Source organism: Lissotriton helveticus, chromosome 1_1 (genome assembly GCF_964261635.1).
Source record: "Lissotriton helveticus chromosome 1_1, aLisHel1.1, whole genome shotgun sequence".
In the NCBI taxonomy this organism is placed as follows: domain Eukaryota; kingdom Metazoa; phylum Chordata; class Amphibia; order Caudata; family Salamandridae; genus Lissotriton; species Lissotriton helveticus.
This window is the reverse complement of record NC_136057.1, coordinates 861,507,152-861,527,237: the sequence shown is the minus strand read 5'-3', so window position 1 is coordinate 861,527,237 and position 20,086 is coordinate 861,507,152. Positions and strand designations below refer to the sequence as shown.

General features: G+C 44.6%; 1 protein-coding gene across 10 annotated transcripts in view; it reads left to right on the top strand.

Annotated features, from left to right (window-relative positions):
- RPAP3 (RNA polymerase II associated protein 3) overlaps nucleotides 1-20,086 on the top strand; it is a 286,980-nt gene that overhangs the window by 177,174 nt on the left and 89,720 nt on the right. For all 10 annotated transcript variants that reach the window (XM_078675415.1, XM_078675461.1, XM_078675426.1 and 7 more), the window contains 2 exons: nucleotides 7,960-8,030; nucleotides 8,459-8,575. In XM_078675415.1, coding sequence (XP_078531541.1) covers nucleotides 7,960-8,030; nucleotides 8,459-8,575 — 188 coding nt within the window. The remainder of the gene's footprint in view (nucleotides 1-7,959; nucleotides 8,031-8,458; nucleotides 8,576-20,086) is intronic.

The window sequence follows — 20,086 nt, the reverse complement described above, 5'->3', positions numbered from 1 at the left end:
ATATAAACTTGGGAGATCTGATGGAGACATCTAGCCGTCCACTTCTTACCTTGAACTTCCCAGGCGTCAGACTGAATCCGGAAGATTTTTCTTGAGCAGTACCCCTGCACGTCGATGTGACGTCATTGTTCTCGTCATCGCAACATCCAAATCTATATTGGCGCCACCTCGGCGCGCTGTCGTCACTTCTTTTCTTTCCTTCCCAACCAGCGCAGCTCCGTCGAAGGGTGCCACCTACCCCCTGTCATTTTTTGGCATACTTTTTTCAACTTTTTGTCAATATTTTTTCATTAGTGTGTAGGCTCTCCATCACATCCAAAAAGACCGTGGGGTTCAAACCGTGCAGCGCCTTTAACTGAGCCATGTTGGTCACGGATCCCCACCTCATGTGTCTCTGGTGCCTGTAGCACGACCATGACCCAAATGTGTGCTCCGACTGCCAGGCTGTGGCGCCCAAAGCTTTCTGGGAGCAGTCCCTAATGCTGCTTGCGACCCGCCGTCAGGAACCTCAGAGGTCTCCACAGAGGTATTGTACCTGTTCCCGGACGAGAGTAAGGTCCGAGCACCGCTTGGGGGACAACACATCTTCATCCTCCTATTTGAAGTTCTCAAAACGGCCAGGTAAGAGGCACCACAAGAAACACAATAAGTTCTCCCTGACCATGATGCAACGCGACTGAGAAGTATTGAAATTCGAGGTCTTGTTCTACGGAACGCATGCTGGGGTCTGCTCTGCATTTCCCTCCCTTTCTGGAACCTGAAGCGACCCCTGCCCAATTAAAATAATTTTATTACTCCATGTTATGGCTCTCTTCCACCAGCTTAGCACTGCCGTCAATAAACACTGCTTGCCTATTCGTGTACTACTCCCATTCTTTATGGGAGACTGTTGTGCACGGGCTGCCACAAGGCCCTGAGGAGGTCAAGGCTATCCTCTCCCAAGCTGTTGCTGATGGGAGAGATGCAGCAAAGTTTACCATCCGCTGTGGCCTTGACACAACAGACTTGCTGGGCAGAGTGATTTCCTCGACAGTGCCCGTTCGTTCGCCTGGCTGAGAATGTCTGGCTTCTCTAGGCATGTCCAAGCCAACCTTATGGGCATGCCTGCTCATCGCCGCTACCTGCGGTTTACGGTGGGCCATGATCACTATGAGTTTACCGTGCTTTCCTCACCAGTGCCCCTCTGGTGTTCACCAAGGTGATGGCGATAGCCGCAGCTCATCTGCGGAAATCAAGGGTTTCAGTCTGCTCCTATCTCGGCGAGTGGCAGTTGAAGACTGGCTCGCCCAGGGGGTTGTCTCCCTCCTCCAGACTATGGCGAACCTTCAGGTATTCACTTGGGCTCACTAGTGGCATGCCGAAGTCACACCTGACTCCTTCCTAGGTGCACCCCTTGATTGAAGCTGTTCTGGACATGGTGCAGTTTCGGGCATATCCTCCAGAATGGCGAGTCCAGGATATTCTAGCTATGATACTGATGTTTTTAGCCTCTATCCTGGATTTAGATGAGACTGACTCTGAGGCTGCTGGGCCTCACGGCCTCCTGTATCCTACTAGTGAATCATGCCAGATGGCACATGTGGGCTCTGCGTTGGGACCTGAAGTTCCAATTGGCGCAGAAGTGGGGAATCTCACTGACCTGGTCCTTATCTCGGAAGGAACTATGCGAGATCTGCAATGGTGGTTGACAAACCGCAAATGAGTCACAGGCAGACGCCTCTCCCTTCCCGACCCAGATCTTACAGTGGCGACAGATGAATCACTTCTGGGATGGGGCGTCCATCTGGGGGAGGTGGAGATCAGAGGTCTCTGGTCTACGGCGAAGCCGGGCTCCACATCAACCTGTTGGAGCCTCATGCGACTGGCACTGAAAGCTTACTTACCTTCTCTCAAAAGAAGGCTGGTTCAAGTGTTCACGGACAACACCACCGCCATGTGGTACTGCAACAAACCAGGTAGGATGGGGTTGGTGACCCTTTGTCAGGAGGACCTGCATCTCTGGCCTTGGCTGGATCAACAGGGCATATCCCTGGTGGTTCAACACCTGACCGGTTCCCAGAACACCAGGGCAGACTAACTCAGCCGTCTTTGCCTAACAAACCACGAATGGGGTCTCCATCCGGAGTTAATGCAAGGACTCTTTCAGCGATGGGGAGAGCCTTGGTTAGATCTGTTCTCCTCTGCCTAGAACGAACAATGTCAGCAGTTTTGCATGGTGGAGTTTCCAAGACATCTCTCGCTTGGCGAAGCTTTTCGACTCAAATGGAGCTCAGGTCTCCTATACGCCTTTCCTCCCATACCACTCCTATCCAGAGTGGTCAAGAAGATGAAGAGCGACCAAGCTTAAGTCATTCTTGTGGCGCCGGACCGGGCACAGAGAGTTTGGTATCCAGAGCTTTTGCAGATGAGCATTGATCCTCTGATCAGGCTGCCCCTTCGGAAGGATCTTCTGTTGTTGTGGGAGAGGTGTGGCGCCGCGGCCAGGGCGACTGACGCTGGAATCTGGGGACCACGGTTCGATCCCCGGCTCCGGCGGCAGGTTAGCCCAGCACCATGTGACTCTGGGCAATAGCTCGCTTAATCTCCCCGACGGCCCCCCAGCGCCTAGAGACCCTTACGGGTGATTGTGCGCTTTACAAAATGTGGACTTTTTGTTGCAGCAGCATGGGAAGGTTTTCCACCTGAATCTGTCAACCCTCCGCCTCCTTGGGTGGAGATTGAGCAGCGGCAGTTGACAGCATTCTACCTTCCTCCTGAAGTGTGGGAAGTTATTCTGGCAGCCAGGAGTCCTTCCACTAAGTCGATATAAGCCTGACGATGGCAACAACGTTGTAAATATTGTACGAGACGGACTGTTTACACTCTGTCTGCCTCCCGTTCTGACCACCTCCTTTTCAGCCTATCTCTTGCCCAGCAGGGCTCTGCTCTAGGCACTCTAAAGGGGTAACTTTCACCACTTTTTACATTTGCCAGACCAACCATCACTCTTCAAGTCCCCCATTGTAAATAGATTCCTGAAGGGGTTTACACATCTGTTTCCCCCCTCACCTTTTATCATGCCCTAGTGGGACCTTAACTTGGTCTTCACTTTTTTTTTTTTTCGGAGTCTTATATAGCGCGAAACAGAACCGAACCGAATCAGTTATCAGAGCGCTTTACATAGCACCAGTTGCGTTACATGAGGACACACTTTCATTTTTTAGGCACGGGGAGATTAAGTGATTTGCCCAGAATCACAGGGGGTTTTTGGCGTCGTTACCGAGACTCGAACCCAGATCCCCAGGTCCGAGGTCGAGCGCCTTAGCCGTTAGGCCAACCCCACTCCCCAACCCACTTATCTAATGTGTGTACCATTCGAGCTGCTGCACAATTGCCCGCTCTAGCCATATCTTCTAACAAAAGGGTAAACAAGTTGCAGGCATTTTCTTATTAGCCTTCTTACCTGATCGTCTTCCCAGCCAAGGTAGTGCTCCGCACTAGGGCTTCTTTTTTGCCTAAAGTGGTGACACCTTTGCATCTGGGGCAATCTGTCACCTTCTGGACCCAAAAAGAGCATTATCATTCTAACTTAACCACACTAAAGAGTTCCGAGCGGACAACCAACTCTTTGTCTGATTCGTTGGAGCAAAGGGTCGTGCTGTACTAAAGAGGACCATCTCCCGATTGGTTATCCTCTGTATTAAAATCTGTTAAGCTCTGGCAAAGAAACAGCCTCCTGAAGGCCTCAATACTCATTCTACCGGGGCTAAGGCAACATCCACGGCTCTCCAGCGCGGTTTTCCGGTCTTTGACATCTGTCAAGCAGCTAAGTGGGCATCCCTGCACATGTTTGTCAAGCATTATTACTTAGACAGTCCAGTCCGTAGGGAGGGCCTCTTAGGCCGGTCTGTCCTACAGGACTTTCTGGTTTAATCTTTTCTGCAGCCTTCCTCCAGGGATGATATTGCTTGGGTATCTGTTCAAAGGTAAGGAATCTGCTGCTAGATGTCTCTATCAGAAGGAAAGTTAATTACCTTTGGTAACTCCTTATCTGGTAGAGACATGATCTAGCCGCAGATTCCTTCATTACTGACCCACCCACTCTCCCTGTGCTGCGGATCAGTTCTTCATATCAGGGCTGTTCCCCTTCAGGGCCCTAGTTGTTTAAACACACCAATGGCATTCAACTTTATGGCTTCGTGCTTCTGGCGTGGAAAGTCACAAAAAGTACTGACGACTGCGCGGTGAGGTGGCGAATATATAGATGACGCAGATGTCACGATGACGGAAACGACACCGAATATGTTGGCACGCACGGGTACTGCTCAAGAAAAATCTTTCAAATCCAGTCTGACGCCTGGGAAGTTCAAAGGTAAAGAATCAGCGGCTAGATCATGTCTCTTCCAGATAAGATGTTACTAAAGGTAAACAACTTGTCCTTTAGTGCACAAACTTGTGAACTCTGTCTAGTCAGTCTGTCTTGTTGGGAAACTGAAGTCTTCAGGAGGCTCTCGCCCACTGAGATAATCTGGCACACTCTTAGTTGAAACCCCTGTTTTCAACAAAAGTTTGCCCCAAATAATTTCTACGCCAGTGGAACACCCAAAGTCTGGACTGAATTCCTCTTGTCGGCACCTTTATCACCTTTAAATGTTCTCTTTGTTCACTCCTCCCTATAACTGCCTGTTCCCTGCTACCTGCTCCATTCTCTGATATCTCTGTTTGACTTTTCCGGCAATACATTTGAAGTTTTCTATTCTAGGTTGGACTTTGCATGAAATTGCATCTTATTTTTTAGAATACTTTACGCCTCTGAAGCAAAGTTTCAGTTGACAATTGGCCCCCAATGGAGGAAAGCGCCTAATTGGCAGTGGTGGTTTGGAGGGAAAAAGCTGTACTAGAATTGTAGTGCCCTCCTTTGGCAACTAAGATAAAATGTGCTGATAGAGAGTCTCCAACCTGGACTGGCAACATTGGAGCCCTTACTCCCATTTAGTGACAGTGATGCCCTCATGAATGCCTTAATGGCTGTGGTTGAAGCCATGTTCTTGCCCACCTGTTACTCGACAAGTAGCATAGCGACACAGGCCTCTGCCCGTGGTTCCAAACTTCCTCACCAAGTACCCTACTGCGGAAGGTCGTATTGTGCAGGCTTCAACCTGAAAGGTTAATCCTAACTTGTTTTTAACCAGTTTCCCAGATAGAGAATCCAAACAAATTAATGATTTGGGCATGCAGAAGTTTTCTTCGGTCAGTTTGATGCAGTCCTAAATACTGTCTGCCTATTTTTGACTAATGGGATATTTCCAATGAGATCATGCCAGGGGTCCCAGAGGTGATTAGGGTCTTCCTAGCTCCTACTGTCCATGATGGGCAAGATGCAGCGTAATGCCATCTGTGCAGATCTAGACACCATGGATTGCATTGGCAGACCTGTTGGTTCTAGTTTAATGCTTCACAGGCATGCCTGGATGAAGTTGATCTGATTTTCTTGTGATACGTAGGCATTGCCATTGGCCGTGCCATTTGATGGTTCTAGACTCTAGGTAGAGAAGACAGACTCTGCACTGGGACAGTTACAGTAGGGCCAAAGCCAGCCGCGGCCCTTGCAGGTAGGAGCGGTGGGGCCAGGTTTGGGGGGTGGGGGTGGGGGAGCAGACAGACGACAAGGGAAAATTAATTATTTTTACTTGTGATTTGGTTTACACACACATTGCCTCCCAAACTGTGTGTACACCTTTTGAGCTAATTTATAGTAGCTTGCTGCGTCTCTTGACCTTGAAACATATCTCGCTCATTGTGATTATGTCCGCTTATCATGTAATAGAGCTGCAGGCACTTTCAGTTCAGCAGCCCTTTACCACCTTCTTTCTGAACAAATGGCTGCTGAGGACTCGGGCGGTATTTTCATTGAAGGCTATGAGTCCCTTCAATGTTGGGCAATCCGTCACTCTCCCAGCGTACTTTATAGCAATCTTACCAAGGCCCATTGACGGGACATTAAACTCTTTGTGGGGTTTTCTTAGGTAAAGAAATGAAAGCTGTGTAGAAAAGGACCTTGACAAGGAGGACCATCCCCTGAATCAAGATCTGAATATGTACTGGCCCACAAGCAACCTCCTCAGGGTCTGAGAGTCAGTACTACGAGGACCAAGGCCGGTATGGAGATGCACAAGCGCCTACCAGCGCTTAGGAGCACTGGTAAAAAGAATACTCCTATCCAATCTGGTGCCTGGGGAATATTCAAAAGGTGAGGAGTCTTCGCTCCTATAGAGTATCCACCAGAAAGAGTGCTAGTAAAGGTAAGTACCTCGCAAGTTAAGCCACAAAGATAAAAACAAGGCGACATTATGACTACGAATATTTTTCTTTTTAATTAATGATCTTATATAATTTTAATAAAACAGTATGGGTGCTGCAGTTAGGTGTAACCCTTGTAAGTTTAATGTCGATACCATCACAGGAAAATATTATGTTTATTGACCCAGTGGGATGTCATATTTCCTCCGTTCAATCACTGCTACCACCCACGTCCTGTAGATACTGAAGATTATTTCTGGATCGCAATAAACATCAAAAATGTTCTCTCGTTCCAAATACCTCCGTTTATAGGGCCCTTTACTCAATACTGGGAACTACTTTGCCATAGACAGTTGATTTTCTGAAACAAGCAATCATCTGCTTCTCACTATGATCTTTGTTGTTGACACGGCTGTTCTTGTGACATCTAAGCCTCATGGCTTCCCATATCCATGTAGTTCTTAATCAAATGGAATAATTCACTGTGATTCTATTACTCTCCTTTCTGCCTCTCCTTCCTTCATGAGCTCATTGCTCCCCATTGCGTGCATTCAGTTGTTCATCCTTACATGGCAGGAAAAAGATGTGAACTGTGCTGGAACAGTTTGTGACTTATGGGTAACAAGCTGGCAGTGGGTGATGAGTGAATGGCTACACCGGTTTCCTTTGTAAACAAGGGAGAGCCGTAAAATACTTTGGGGCAATGTTTCCTATGTAGCGCAAAAACAGTAATGCGCAACTCTCCTTAATCTACACCAACAATACTCTGGTAACTTGAAGAGTTCAATTCACTTCACTGTAAAATGTGCTCCACTCACTAATGATGAAGCTTGAAATAATGAACCTGCTATTTTACAATTGCTTGCGAATGTCTTGTGGCACCACCCAAGCCATATCCTGTTCATTTGCAAACTCTGAGCAGTTATTCATTGCTGATGCTTTCAGGGCCAAGCCCCTTGGATATTTCTTTACTTTGTCTGCTCCAAAACCTCCAACGTCTTGTGTCTGTTTACCATTCTTCAGCATGAACATTTTTGGCATAATGCTGCATGGATAGGTGTTTCCTGCCTTTTCTCTCAAATGGTCACAGGTGGGTAGTATTTATGTTTGGAATGATGAGCCAAACAAGTGCGTAGTAACACACTTCTGGGCACTGTAATACAAAAGGGCCACCATACTGATAGATGAATCTGTAATGCGTCGGCACAACCAATCTTTCTTACAACAGAGGCTTAGGGTTACTGTGACAGCACCCATACTGTGGACAACTGAGAGATTTCATATGAGAACTAGTTGATATGAAATGCTAAGAATGATAAAAATCCACAAATTCCCTCCAGCTCTGAAACTAACTGTTCTTAACTACAATTGAGAAAATATTGCATTTTCATATAAGATGGACATTTCTGTTCATTTCAAACTTATTTGGCTAAAAGGATTCCAGTTGTAACCTTTTTTCATGTCATGTTTTAGAGGAAACCCTTCTTAAAAAAAAATAAACTAATGATTGTATTACAGCTTCCCTTAGTCACCACGCCCCCTTCTTTTCTATCTCTTTAACCAACTTTTTTCTTTCCAGGTACTAAGATGTCAAATAGCCATCGTGCTGCATACGTTCTAGGTGAAGATAATAAATTAGGTAAAGATATTTAGGTGACCATTCTTTGTTTTCCTCTTCAGACTTTGAAATTGTTTTGAAGTTGGAGCCTGGGAATAAACAAGCCTTGACTGAACTGGCCAAAATCAACAAAGTAAGCATTGCTTAAAATTCGTTTTTACGTTTTAATCTATTGTGAAATAGCAAATTACCTACCGTAGATGTTTACTGTATGTTTTGCTTTTTTCTTGATAAAGGCATACTGTGTCTTAAGATTCACGGCTTCCATAACGACGTTGCCAATCTAAAAAATGCTGACTGATCCCATAACGACCTGCCCAATCTATAAGCGCAGACTGATCAGTTTGACATGTTTAAAAAGGACTCATTGACAGATGCCTCTCCTCCTACAGTATTGCTCTCTGGGAATTATGGAACATGTAGAACACCAATTACTTGTAAAGATGTAGGAAGTCTGCTTACTTTTCTTACTATTGAATATACATTTTGAAGTTATTTTTAAGTATGGAACCCTTGTGCACTATAATCGTATCATGTACTTGTGTGTTTTATTTTGTTTAGGAATTAAGTGAAAGCGGATTATGTCTTGACCAAGAATGTCTATTGCCTTCAGCAGTTGAGAAGCAAAAAAGTCATGTTGTAAAACCTATTGATAAGCCACAACATCTTCAGTCGTCTGTAAGTACTGCCTTTACTTGTTGCTTGCAAATAAACATACATTTTTACCAATGTTTAGTGGAGATTACAGTAAAACAGGTGGAAGTGTAATCATCATTCCTTTTATATTGTATGCTGATTCCGCTGATGAAGGGATGAAGTAGAATTCAAAGGGATAATCAATCAATCAGCATTTGTAAAGCGCACTCTGTCACCCCGAGGGGTATCTGAACGCTGTGTCTCTTGTCGGAGAGCCAGGTTTTAAGTCTCTTGCTGAAGTCTGTCAGTGAGAGGGCTGTACGGAGCTGGAGGAGGTCGTTCCAGTTCTTGGCTGCGATGTAGGAGTAAGAGCAATTGAGGGTGTGGCAGATACAGGGGGTGTGTGCGAGGGCGAATGAAGAGGAGCGTATGTGTCTAGTGGGTTGGTGAAAGTTCAGTTGATGAGAGACCAGGAGCCTGACTCCAAGTATCAAGATAGAATGCCAAATAGGAACTCTGGGTAGTAATGACTTGTAAACTATAGTAATGGAGTTTTAGACAATGACCCCACAATACATTACCCCTCTGTTTCATCGCTTTCTGCTTGACGTAGACAAATAAAGTGCTGTGAAGTAGAGGCATATCATGAAGGATAAAAAAACACTACCTGAAATAAATCAGCACAGGGAGAGGGATGAAGAAGAATAGGATTTCAGAAGGATTATCTGACTTCTAAAGCGATTTAGAGTTCAAAATACAACTTACCATCTTCAACTAACAGAAGATCACACCTGCCCCTTACTATTGGGACTCTTGTATTGACCTGAGGATATAATTGCTAAATGTAAGTCGCTTGTGAAGGGCCGTTTGTGTTAGTTACTACTCACTCTCGTTTTATGTCATTAGGGCTACCTCAAGTTGGAGTCTGAGTTCCCCTACCTCATGAACGAACAAAAGGATAATTAATACTTTCTGAAAAAGATCAATATATAATAGAAGTGATAGAAAACTCTTTCATGAATATTTTTTTTTAAAGAAATGTAGGGCAGAGTGGACAGGCCGCAAAACTGGCACTTCTGCTTTAAGGAAGGACACAACAGCAGTATCACATCATACCCTGTCTGTGGCAGTCAAGCCAGTTCTTTTTTCTGGCTCCTGAAAATAGACTGTACTTAGCATTTTTTTTCCTCATTAGAACCTTCATTTTTGGGCTTAACTCCAAGTCTATTGTGACTAAGAGTGTTTTTCCTTAATTTTCCGAGGGGACATTTTTTCTTGCTTTCACGAAAGGCCATCTCTTTTTGTGAAATGTCCTTCTTTTGAAAGGAAGAAGATACAATTCCTGAGTAGGTTCTTTACTGTCACACGATAGCTAGAAGGACTTTGATAAACTAGCAGAAAATCTGGTTGAATGTCCTGCAGGAAAATTAGAGCAGATGACCAGCATCAACCCCAGGAAGATTTTAAGAACTACTCCTACCACGGTCTGTGTTCAGTCTCCAGAGACTCCATAAGAGGAGAGATCTAAGGAGTAAGAAGATCATTCAAAGTAGTGCTGTTCCCCTTAATTATAGCAATCGATTACGTCAAGAATTGGCACTGTACCATGTACTCCTCCGGTCCACTGTTGTGAAGACAACCTTGACATCTAAACACTATTCAATAATGTCAAAGACATCCAAGTAGAGCAAATCCATACATCTATGTCTTTATAGGGTCTGCTCATTTTAAAGAGGAGGCTGCTAGAAACATCGGATTCAGAGTACTCCAAGAGTTATTAACCATCACATGAGATAACACTATCAGCGCATCTCTCCTCTAGGCCTTTGTTAATTGGGTCTGCTCCACTCCATGTTTGTACATGTTTGCCAGCATCTTTGCCACCTACTCTTCCTGCGCTTGCATAATTTATACTCTTCATATACTGGCTCCTACTGGGTCTACCTCTTTCTGGAGTTTCCGAGAGGCCACATGCCAAATGTCCTTACAAGAGGTCATGCTCTTTCTGCAAGATTTGTTCCAGGCATTTGCATTTGTACATCTCAGGCACTCTAGGAGAAGATCTTGTATACCATGGGGTTCTCACACTCCAAGAACAGTTGCTTTCTCTTCATCCTCTCCAGCCTATCAGAGGATATTGATCAGGAGTCTCTTTCCTCTAGAGTATGCCTTAAATGAGGTGCAGGTCAGCCGAACTGCATAGCTCTGTCTACCAATGTGTGCGCCTCTGTCCTGTACTTCAATAATATTTGAGACTTGCCTCAAGACCACTTCTGCCTTCTGTCAACTGTGACCATACATGCATCTATTTCTTACTCCAGCCTCTACCAAAGTTGCACCTTCCAGATCCCTAAAAGACATTTCTAGCCCCCTGATCAAGAACCTCCGTTCTTTCATTTAGATCCTCAGCCAGATTCTGTCATTGCCTCAGTAGCGTGCAAGTATTTTGCCACAGTAACTGCTTCCATAGTTTTTTCGGATAAGAAGAGCAAACTTTGTGAATCAGTGGGAAGGAAGATGTGTGTAATATCTGCCATGTTGTGGAAAACTGGCATTGCCCCTAACTCGCTTGCAGTTTCAGCGGGTCACTATGGCATTACCTCAAGCGCTTCACCAAGATGTTCCCCATAAAGACAAAAAGGGCATCCAGGAAGTATCCAAAAGGGAATACTAGTCTTAAACCAAGTGATCAGTGTGGCTGCCACCTTCTCGGATGGAGCAGCACATGGCTACTGTCATGGTTTGGCAATGAGATGTAATTTTTGACTTTTATTGACTGGTCAGAAACCGGGGTACAACAAAACGATTTAATACTTTACTTTTTGGGTCACATGCAGATGAGATGAGGTCCCTCCTCACAAAATAGGAAAGCTAATATATTTATGTCTCGTTCTGGTTTGAAAAAAGGCACCCAAACAAAATTTGACACCCATTCTTAATCTCAAGACAGCAAAAACATGGATAAATAGAGAACAATTCAGAATGCTATCTTTACATCAGATTTGTCCCACCTACATCAGGAGATTAAAGGTGCACAATAGAATCAGTGAACACATGTTTTCACTTTCTGATTTTTGTAAAGCATCAGAAATTCCTCTGGTTTCTGCCATACCGCAGTCAGGACCAAAATAAATTCCTGCCATTCGACTTCAAGTTACCTCTGAGAAATTTTCCAAGTATGCAGTAATTGTAGCAGCATTCCCGAAGAAGCCAAAAATGTAAATCTATCCCTATCCGGACCATTAGCTGATCATAGGCTCAACACCACATATTGTTTGTGCTGCTATTGAAAGAGACTCTCCATCCTTCCCTGACTTGGTTTGCAAGTCATCTATGTCAAATCAACATCAATCCCAGTCCAGTCAGTTCACTACCTAAGTGCGATACACTAAAGTGTGTCTTTTCAAGAAGAGACCTTCATCTATTGGTCTGCAATGTTGCAGACTTCTGAAGGCAGTACCTTTGATATCATCTTTACTGGGGTCAACGACTTCATTCATTTTCATAGTACCTCATGCCCAGCAACACGAGACCTCTTCAATGATGCCTACAGGACTATTTGTGCCAGTACATCAGAAGCTTGAAAGTCTGGCTAAATCTATCACAATTCTTGTCTGTCACTTGAGAGTGGTCCATCTGGCCTTTACGGTATTCATATGAGCTTTCGAAATGGACTCTGTACTGGTACAAACAGACAATACTACAACAATGTACTGTTTAAACAAGCAAGGAGGGATGTATACCATGGGCCTGTCTATGCTAGCTCAACTGATCTAGAAGTGGCTTATAGCCAGGAATCAGCAGATTACAGTCACACCATTACCAGGTGAATACAAATGCAGAGAGATGCTCAGTAGGACATTCAGAGAAAATGGAGTGGGCATTACCCGACCACATACTGTAAGACACTTTCCCTGATTGATGCTATCCTCCAATAGACTTCTGCATAAACAGAGGCTGCAAAAAATGCCCAGACTTCACCTACAGGTACTGTCAAAAGGACACAAAGGGGAATACCTTTTTGATATGTCGGGGATGTTTCTGAACACCTCTGATACCCCTGTTTTAGCAGCCTGGCTACTGCCAAGCCAAGATGATCTGATTTTTGTAACTCTAGAGTAGCTATGCAAATGGTGTTCACTGACCAACACAGGAGACTGGATCTCCTGCACAAGTTCTGGGGCCTTCTTCTGCTAACTAATCTTCCATTGGTTAATTTAACCGCCCAGCTTTTGAACGCCTGCAATGTAGACATTTAAACCAGTGGGCAAGGTTTTTCTAAAGAGTATTAGGATGGTCATGGTCTTCTCGCCAGTCAGGAGACCTTTCACCCCATAAGAGCTTAACATAGTTATCTCTGGGCTTATATGTCCTCCTTTCATATCGATACTTAAATCTTAACAGAATTTGACTTGGAAAGCTGCATTTCTTATAGAAATTGCCTGTGCTTTAAAATTAGTTAACTACAAAGCTCTTTAACGCTGCACGCCTTACACTGAGGATTTGTCCTGTTTTTTTACTAAAGTACTATCAAATTTCTATTTTAGGCCATTTCTTTACGTTCTTCAAGAGTCCTACTGCTCAGGCAGAAAGACCCCTTCATATTCTTGATTTTAAGATGTTTTGTTCTCCTTTAAATAAGATTTGTGAAATAGTTTTCCTATCGCTACTATTGTTTTGTGTTCCATTTTTATAGTATTTGGCTTCTTTTGCTAAAGTAACAAAAAGAAATTTGGCCAATATAGTCTTTCAATAAGCAGTCATGCATATGCATATTTGTTTTAAAACTGGATTTTCTTGTAGTATTTTAGATGGATGGATGGACAGATAGACAGACAGAGCCTCGCCGCTCATTAGTCTCATTAGTCTTGACCCCTCTCCACACTCAACAATGGTAATAAATAGCATATTGCACTCTACACATACATATACTATTTATATCTATAAATGTATATATACATACATACACACACACACACACACACACATATATACTTTGTACTACTCTTTCAGTCAAACTTTCTATAGGAAGAGAATTTTTTATTTTGCTCATAACTGGTGCCGTTTGGCGAATCGTCACAAAATGCTCCCGAAAATTTTCATCCAACTCTGCTCCTTTCTCGAAAGTTTCAAGGTGATCTGTCAATTGGGGGCTGATATACAGGGATTCCAAATCTCATATTCCCCAGGCAATTTATCATTAGAATGTTAGACCGTGTTCTAGAAAAATCACCTGAACAGAATTACACCACATCCGTCAAAAGGCTAGATCTTTACTTAGAAAGCAAGTTTTTGTGATTTATTGTAAATCTGTTTATTATTTTTGAGAAATTAAGGTTAAAATCTTAGCGATATATTGACAGTTGGTGTCTAGATCTGCTCTGAGTGGCCACTATAAATCAGTTCTGAGTGGTTGGTCAGTCATTGCAGGGCTCAAAGACATGGTCCCTGAGTCCTACAAATAAATAAAAAATATATAAAGGGTCAAGATCAGCGCACATTGACCTCAGAGGGCATGTGAGGTGGCCCAAAGAGACCTTCCTTGATTGGCTGCCCACCACATTGACAATCTATTGTGGCAGCCATTACAGGACTCTGGGACATGGTTCCCAATGACATGCCTATTTTGCGGGTCACCAAAAGGAGCTCATAGTAATAACAGATTTTAGTCACAATATAAATCATTTGTTGGTGGTACCAAACCAATAGTAGGTATTGTGGTGCAATCTAAGGTGAGTTTACCCTATGCTAACGAACGGTTTTCATGCACTGAAGGAGAACTATGGCCCTGCCACCAAACATCACTGTGGGATGGTGCCAGTAATTTCCCAAGTAATTACATTAAGGTGCATGCCATGTCCTAGTGCTTTAATGTAACTGCTTGTGTCATTATTGTATGTGCACCTGTGATAGACTGCTTCTTTCCAGAGCAGTAACCATAATTTACATGGAAAACCCCTCATTTAATTCATTTCGAAAAGAAATGCTTTAGGTTTTAGTTTTGATTTCATCAAGATGTCATCAGGTGTGCCACGTTAACAGTCTTGTTGTTAATTAACAAATTGTGGGGCAGAGGGTGTAAGAGGGCAAGGGTGGACTCAGACAACAGAGGCAGGGGGAACAGAGGCAGCAAACTGACTACACAGGGCAGGAGGGAGGGGTGGTGCCAGAACAATGGACTGCAGTGGGCAGGGGAAACACCAACCATGCAGGACTTTGGCAGCACAACCAACCATGGAGGGCAAGAGCGACAGTCAGCACACCGGACAATGGATAGCAGGAGGAATGGGGTAGGGGCACAGACAATGAAGCTGACCCCGTAGGGCAGGCGTCATGGTTAGTGGCATGGCAATAGACCACACTATAGATAGAGGGCAGTAGCAGCATAACGAACTATGGAGTGCAATAGGGAGGAAGCAGGGACACACACACAAACAACGGAGGGCAGGAGGAGGGGGGCAGACACTGCAAGCTAACCACACAGGTTAGGTTGGAGGGGCATGAGGGAGGGGCAACATATCACAAAGGATCATGGATGGCATGATAGAGAGAGCAGGAGCACGCCCACGGACAATAATGGGCAGTGGGAGGGGGAGGGTCAGCATGGTAACCATGCAAGGCAGGTGGGGGGCAGTGGCAGAAGAATGGGCCATGGAGAGCAGAAAGGAGGGGCAGGAGCTCACACACTGAGAATGGAGGACATGGGTGGGGGGCAGTATATGCATGCTCATCATAGAGGGCAGACAGGAGGGCCCGGAAACGCAGCTGGAGAACAAAGGACTCCCAGGAGGGGACCAGAGGCAGTAAACTTACTGCAGAAGGCAGGAGGTTGGCCAGGGACACACATATAGACCAAAGAGGGCAAGCAGGAGGGAAGCAAGTTGACCATGGAAAGCAGGCTGCAGTGCATTGACCACCAACAGGTGGATGGCAAACTACAATTGCGAATGGGCAGAGGCTGTGCACAGTGGTGATGTTGGCTGCATATGTTAGAAAGCCTGAGAAATTCACTTATCAAAAACAAAGGTTAGATATAAGTTATTTCCAGGTGTGATAATAAGATCTTAGCTTATGTTATAAAAACCCTAGAAATTAACCAAAGAAACTGAAGGTTAAAATATCATCATAGTTAGGTGAAATAAGTTTAAAACGCCTAAAAACAGAAAAACACAAACATTCTCCAGTTATAGTTCAGTGAGCTAACCCCCATCATACACTGATTATGACATCACATATTACATCACTCATGACATGTTAAATTACATCAATAATGACTTCACTGGTGACAATTCAAATGACATTTATGACATTATTGATTGTATCCACACTGCTGCTCCTAAAATTACTTCTCAGCCATGTCAGTAATTAGTGAAGGGCCCACAAATATTTACAGCATATATTGACTCTCTGTACATCTGTGGAAATATAAATAGTATAGTCCTGAAGACAAATCTGATTCAGTGTGATACAATTGGTATTGCTCCAGGTTTAACTTCTAGCTAAATTTTAAGTGCAAGTGGTATTTCATTTAAACAATGTAGAAACGGAGTATAACTAGTGCGAGCTGGAGACACAAGTTTCAAAAATGCTGCCAGATTGTGTGTGAAAAACTAAAGCTTATGTTCATAATATATTACTCGCCTGTGAATTTCTATGCACATGCTGACATTACCGAGTTGTCAGGTGGTGCTATCAGCAATGTTTCTATAAACTGGAGAGTTGTAAGGTGCAGATGTTTACTCCCAGAAGTTCAATGAGAATTCTGAAACATTGTATTATAACATGTATATAGTGCTTGCTACCCCTATGTGGGGCACTAAGGTACTTGTTATACCTGGAAACACGCTAAACCATGTAAGGTGTTTAGTGTAAGAATGTTGTCTCTGTTTTGATCCTGTGTGGGACGTGGTCCCATCTTGTGCAAGAATACCACCAAGGTGCGGTTATCGTGTTATGAGACGCATCACTTAGCATTGTGATGGATGATGAAGTGTGAGAGATGGACCTGCAGTTCATGGTTGTTATTCTGTGCCTGTCGGTTTATTGCTGTGTACTGATATATTACTTGGTGATGAATATCACCCTTCACAGGTTTGTGTTATGTGAGTGTATGAGTGTCGCAGTAAAAGGAAATGATTAAGCAGACTGAAGGACTGCTAAGTGTTATGATATTAGATTTAGTGTTGGTTATCTACTGCATTGTATTGTAATTGCATTATGTACCACTTACTAGCCCTGCCGTGGCATTGTTGTGCTTTTACTCAGGGTAGAATGTTGCTCCAGGTAATAGTGTAGTGGGTTTTTCAATATTTATTGTTGGTTATTCCGATTAGACTTGTGCTCTTTAGAAACCTTTATTCCAGTATCTATATGGTAGATTACATTCATAGGAATTAGGTGTTGTCTTTAGCAGCAGAGGGGGATTCAGCAATTTCATTCAGTGGTTGGTGATATTAATAAATGAGCTACAGAAGATAAAGTATTGCTAGAGAGCAGTGTATGTCTTTTATGTTTAAAATTTCTTTATTGATTTTCACAAGAAAAAGAAGAAACACAAAGCTCAGCTTAACAGTGTGCAATGACCAACCACCTTGTGGGTGAAGCTTCAAGTTACAGAGTGCAACAAATACAACAACAACATTCCTCTCCTACCCACAGGACCCTCCACTATTCCTCCCGCCTCAAACGCCCCTACCAATTCCTGTCCCATCCATGATCAAACGTTCAAGAGGTTTCTTGCTCTAGATCAGTAAGGCGGAGCAGCCTAAAGTATTTAAGGCTGGTACGTTTGTTGAATTCTGAAGACAACAATGCCAAGAAAGGGCCCCAAAGTTTCGGAAAGGAACTGCCTTTGTTAGTCAATGTGAGGGATATCCTCTCCAATCCCAAAAGGTACCACATACGGTGCAGCCATCCTTTGTGTGTTGGTATGAGGGCCGAGACCCAGTGGGTGATTATGTTCTGGAGAGAGGCCCCCAAAGCTAGTGCGAATAGCTGACCTCTGCAAGATTTAAGGGGAAACATGAGAGCATTCGGCAGACCCAGGACAATGTATATTGGCAGTCGGGGTAGCACTGTGGCAAAATGAGTGTCAATGTCTTGCAGCACCTGTTTCCAGTAGGGTTGCAAGAGTGGGCTGTCCCACAGGATATGAGTCAGCGTACCTGGTGATCCACACCCTCTCCCAACACCTCAGGTCTTTAGATGGGTTACAATTGTGGAGTCTAACTGGAGTATAGTACCAGTATTGTGCTATTTTGGTAACACACAGAGTGCCTGGCCCTGTATTAAAAATTCTCTAAATCCCGTTGAGAGAAAGTAAACTCCAGCTCTCTCTCCCACCACTTTTGGCTTGGTGTCTTGCTGGGGATAGGGGCTTTTCTAATCAAACTGTAAAGTTGAGAGATGAGATGGGTGTCATCTAATTTGGACAGTAGCCACCTTTCGAAAGCCGTGAGGTGGCGTTCCGCTTCCGGATGGTTTTGCTGACTGCGGAGGTCTTCGAAGGTTAGGGGGCCAGTCTTGTCAAATAAGTGCCCTATTAATATGCTGCCTTCCCTCGCCCACCATGCAAAGAGGTACAAATTCTTGGATCTCTCCAGTTTCATCAGAAAGGTTATCCACCACAGTGCGCGCCCGGGCCAATGCCCTGTCTATGAAGAGGCAATGTTTTTCTGATTCTGCGCTCGACCATTTGACAAATGTCTGGATCTGGGTCGTCCAGTAATAGTCCTGCAAATTTGGAATCCCCAGCCCTCCCTCTCCCGTGGGCTTGTAGTTCAGGTACTGTTTCATTCTAGGTTTCTTGCCTGCCCATATAAAGGTGTCTATCTCCTGCTGAAGCGTGCGGAGCATGCCTAGGGGTGGTTCTATGGGTAAAGTTTGGAAAATAAGTAGGATCTTGGGTAGATAGCGCATGTGGCTTCCATCGTTGCAGGTCTTCCCCTCACCTGGCACTACAAGGTGTTGCAATTCAAAGATACTGTATCAGTGATAGACGCCGATAGTTGAATCCCCAAATAGGGGATGGCCGTGTTGGCCCAATAGAGGGCAGGTGGCCAGTTTTTAGGGAGGCTAGTGTGGAGGGTTTGAGGGTCTGGTTTAGGGCTTGGGATTTGTGTATGTTTATTTTATAGCCAGCCGCCCTGGAAAAGGTCTCCAGCTCCACTAGAACCGCTGGGACGAACGTCAAGATGTGTTCTAGGGAAACTATCACATCATCCGCATATAAGCTCAGTGTGTGCCGCTCCCCTCCAAAGCAGATGCCTGAGATCACAGGGTTGTCCCTACGACGTTAAGCTATTGGCTCCATGTATAAGGCAAAGAATAGCGGGGAAAGGGGGCATCCCTGCAGAGTCCCTATTTGTATGGAGAAGGCAGAGGATGTAAACCCGTTCATCCTTACAGTGGCCATTGGGTTGGTGTAGCCACTGAAGACCCATGCTATGAACCGTTCTGGGAGGCCGAAGTGCGTTAGTGTTGCTTCTAGATATTTCCAATTAACCCTGTTGAACCCTTTCTCCGCGTCCATGGACATAATCAAGCGTTCGATATCAAAATGTTGGGCTCCATCGATAACATGCAATATACTTTTGGTATTGTCCGCGCACTGACGTCCTGGTACAAAGCCGGCCTGGTCTGGATTGATCAGGCCAGGTAGCAGTGGTGACAGCCTCGCCGCCAAGACCCCCGTGAACACCTTAAAGTCAATATTCAACCTAGATATTGGCCTGTAGGAGGTGCACTGCTTTGGTTCTTTTCCGCCTTTAGGTATCACGATCAGTGATGCCCCGAGCATGGAATCGGGAAGCCTGGCCAAAGTCCCCATCATGTTATATACCCTGGTCAGGATGAGGTTTTATAAAACGTTCCTGTGAACCCATCCGGCCCTGGGGATTTTAGAGGTTTCAATTTAGCAATTACCGATATCACCACCTCAATTCTGATGCTCTTCCGCCTGATTGGGACTTACGGTAGATGTGAGGATGCCCTGTAGATATGCCGCCTGTGTTTGGGCAGGGAGATCTAGAGCTGTATAGAGTTCAGCATAAAATTGACTGAAAGTGTCAGCAATGCCATGGTTCGTGCCTTTTTCCTCCCCATAAGGAGCTGAGACGGAGGTGACAGTGGATGACTGTCTTTGAATTTGTAGTTTGTGTGCCAGTAGACGCCCTGCAATGGTTCCTCCCGTATAGAAATTATGACGGAAACTTTTTGCCACATATTCTGCCCTATCTAAGACCAACGCAGCGAGCTGGGACTGTGCCGCTTCTAGTTGTCTCCAAACCCAGGGTTCTCCTGTCCGCTGGTGTATCCTCTCTAGCTCTCATGTCTGTTGTGCTAAGAGCTCTCTCATTTCCTCGCATGCTTTGTTGTCTGAGGATGCTATGGTGATAAATTCCCCCCTAACGACTGCTTTTAGTGTGTCCCATAGTATAGAGAAATATCAGGCGTATCATTAGTTGCCATGTACTCTTTCAGGGTTTTGGTGATTCTCTGGGCCTCCTCAGGTTTATGTAACAGCGTGTCATGAAGGCGCCAAGTGCATGGAAA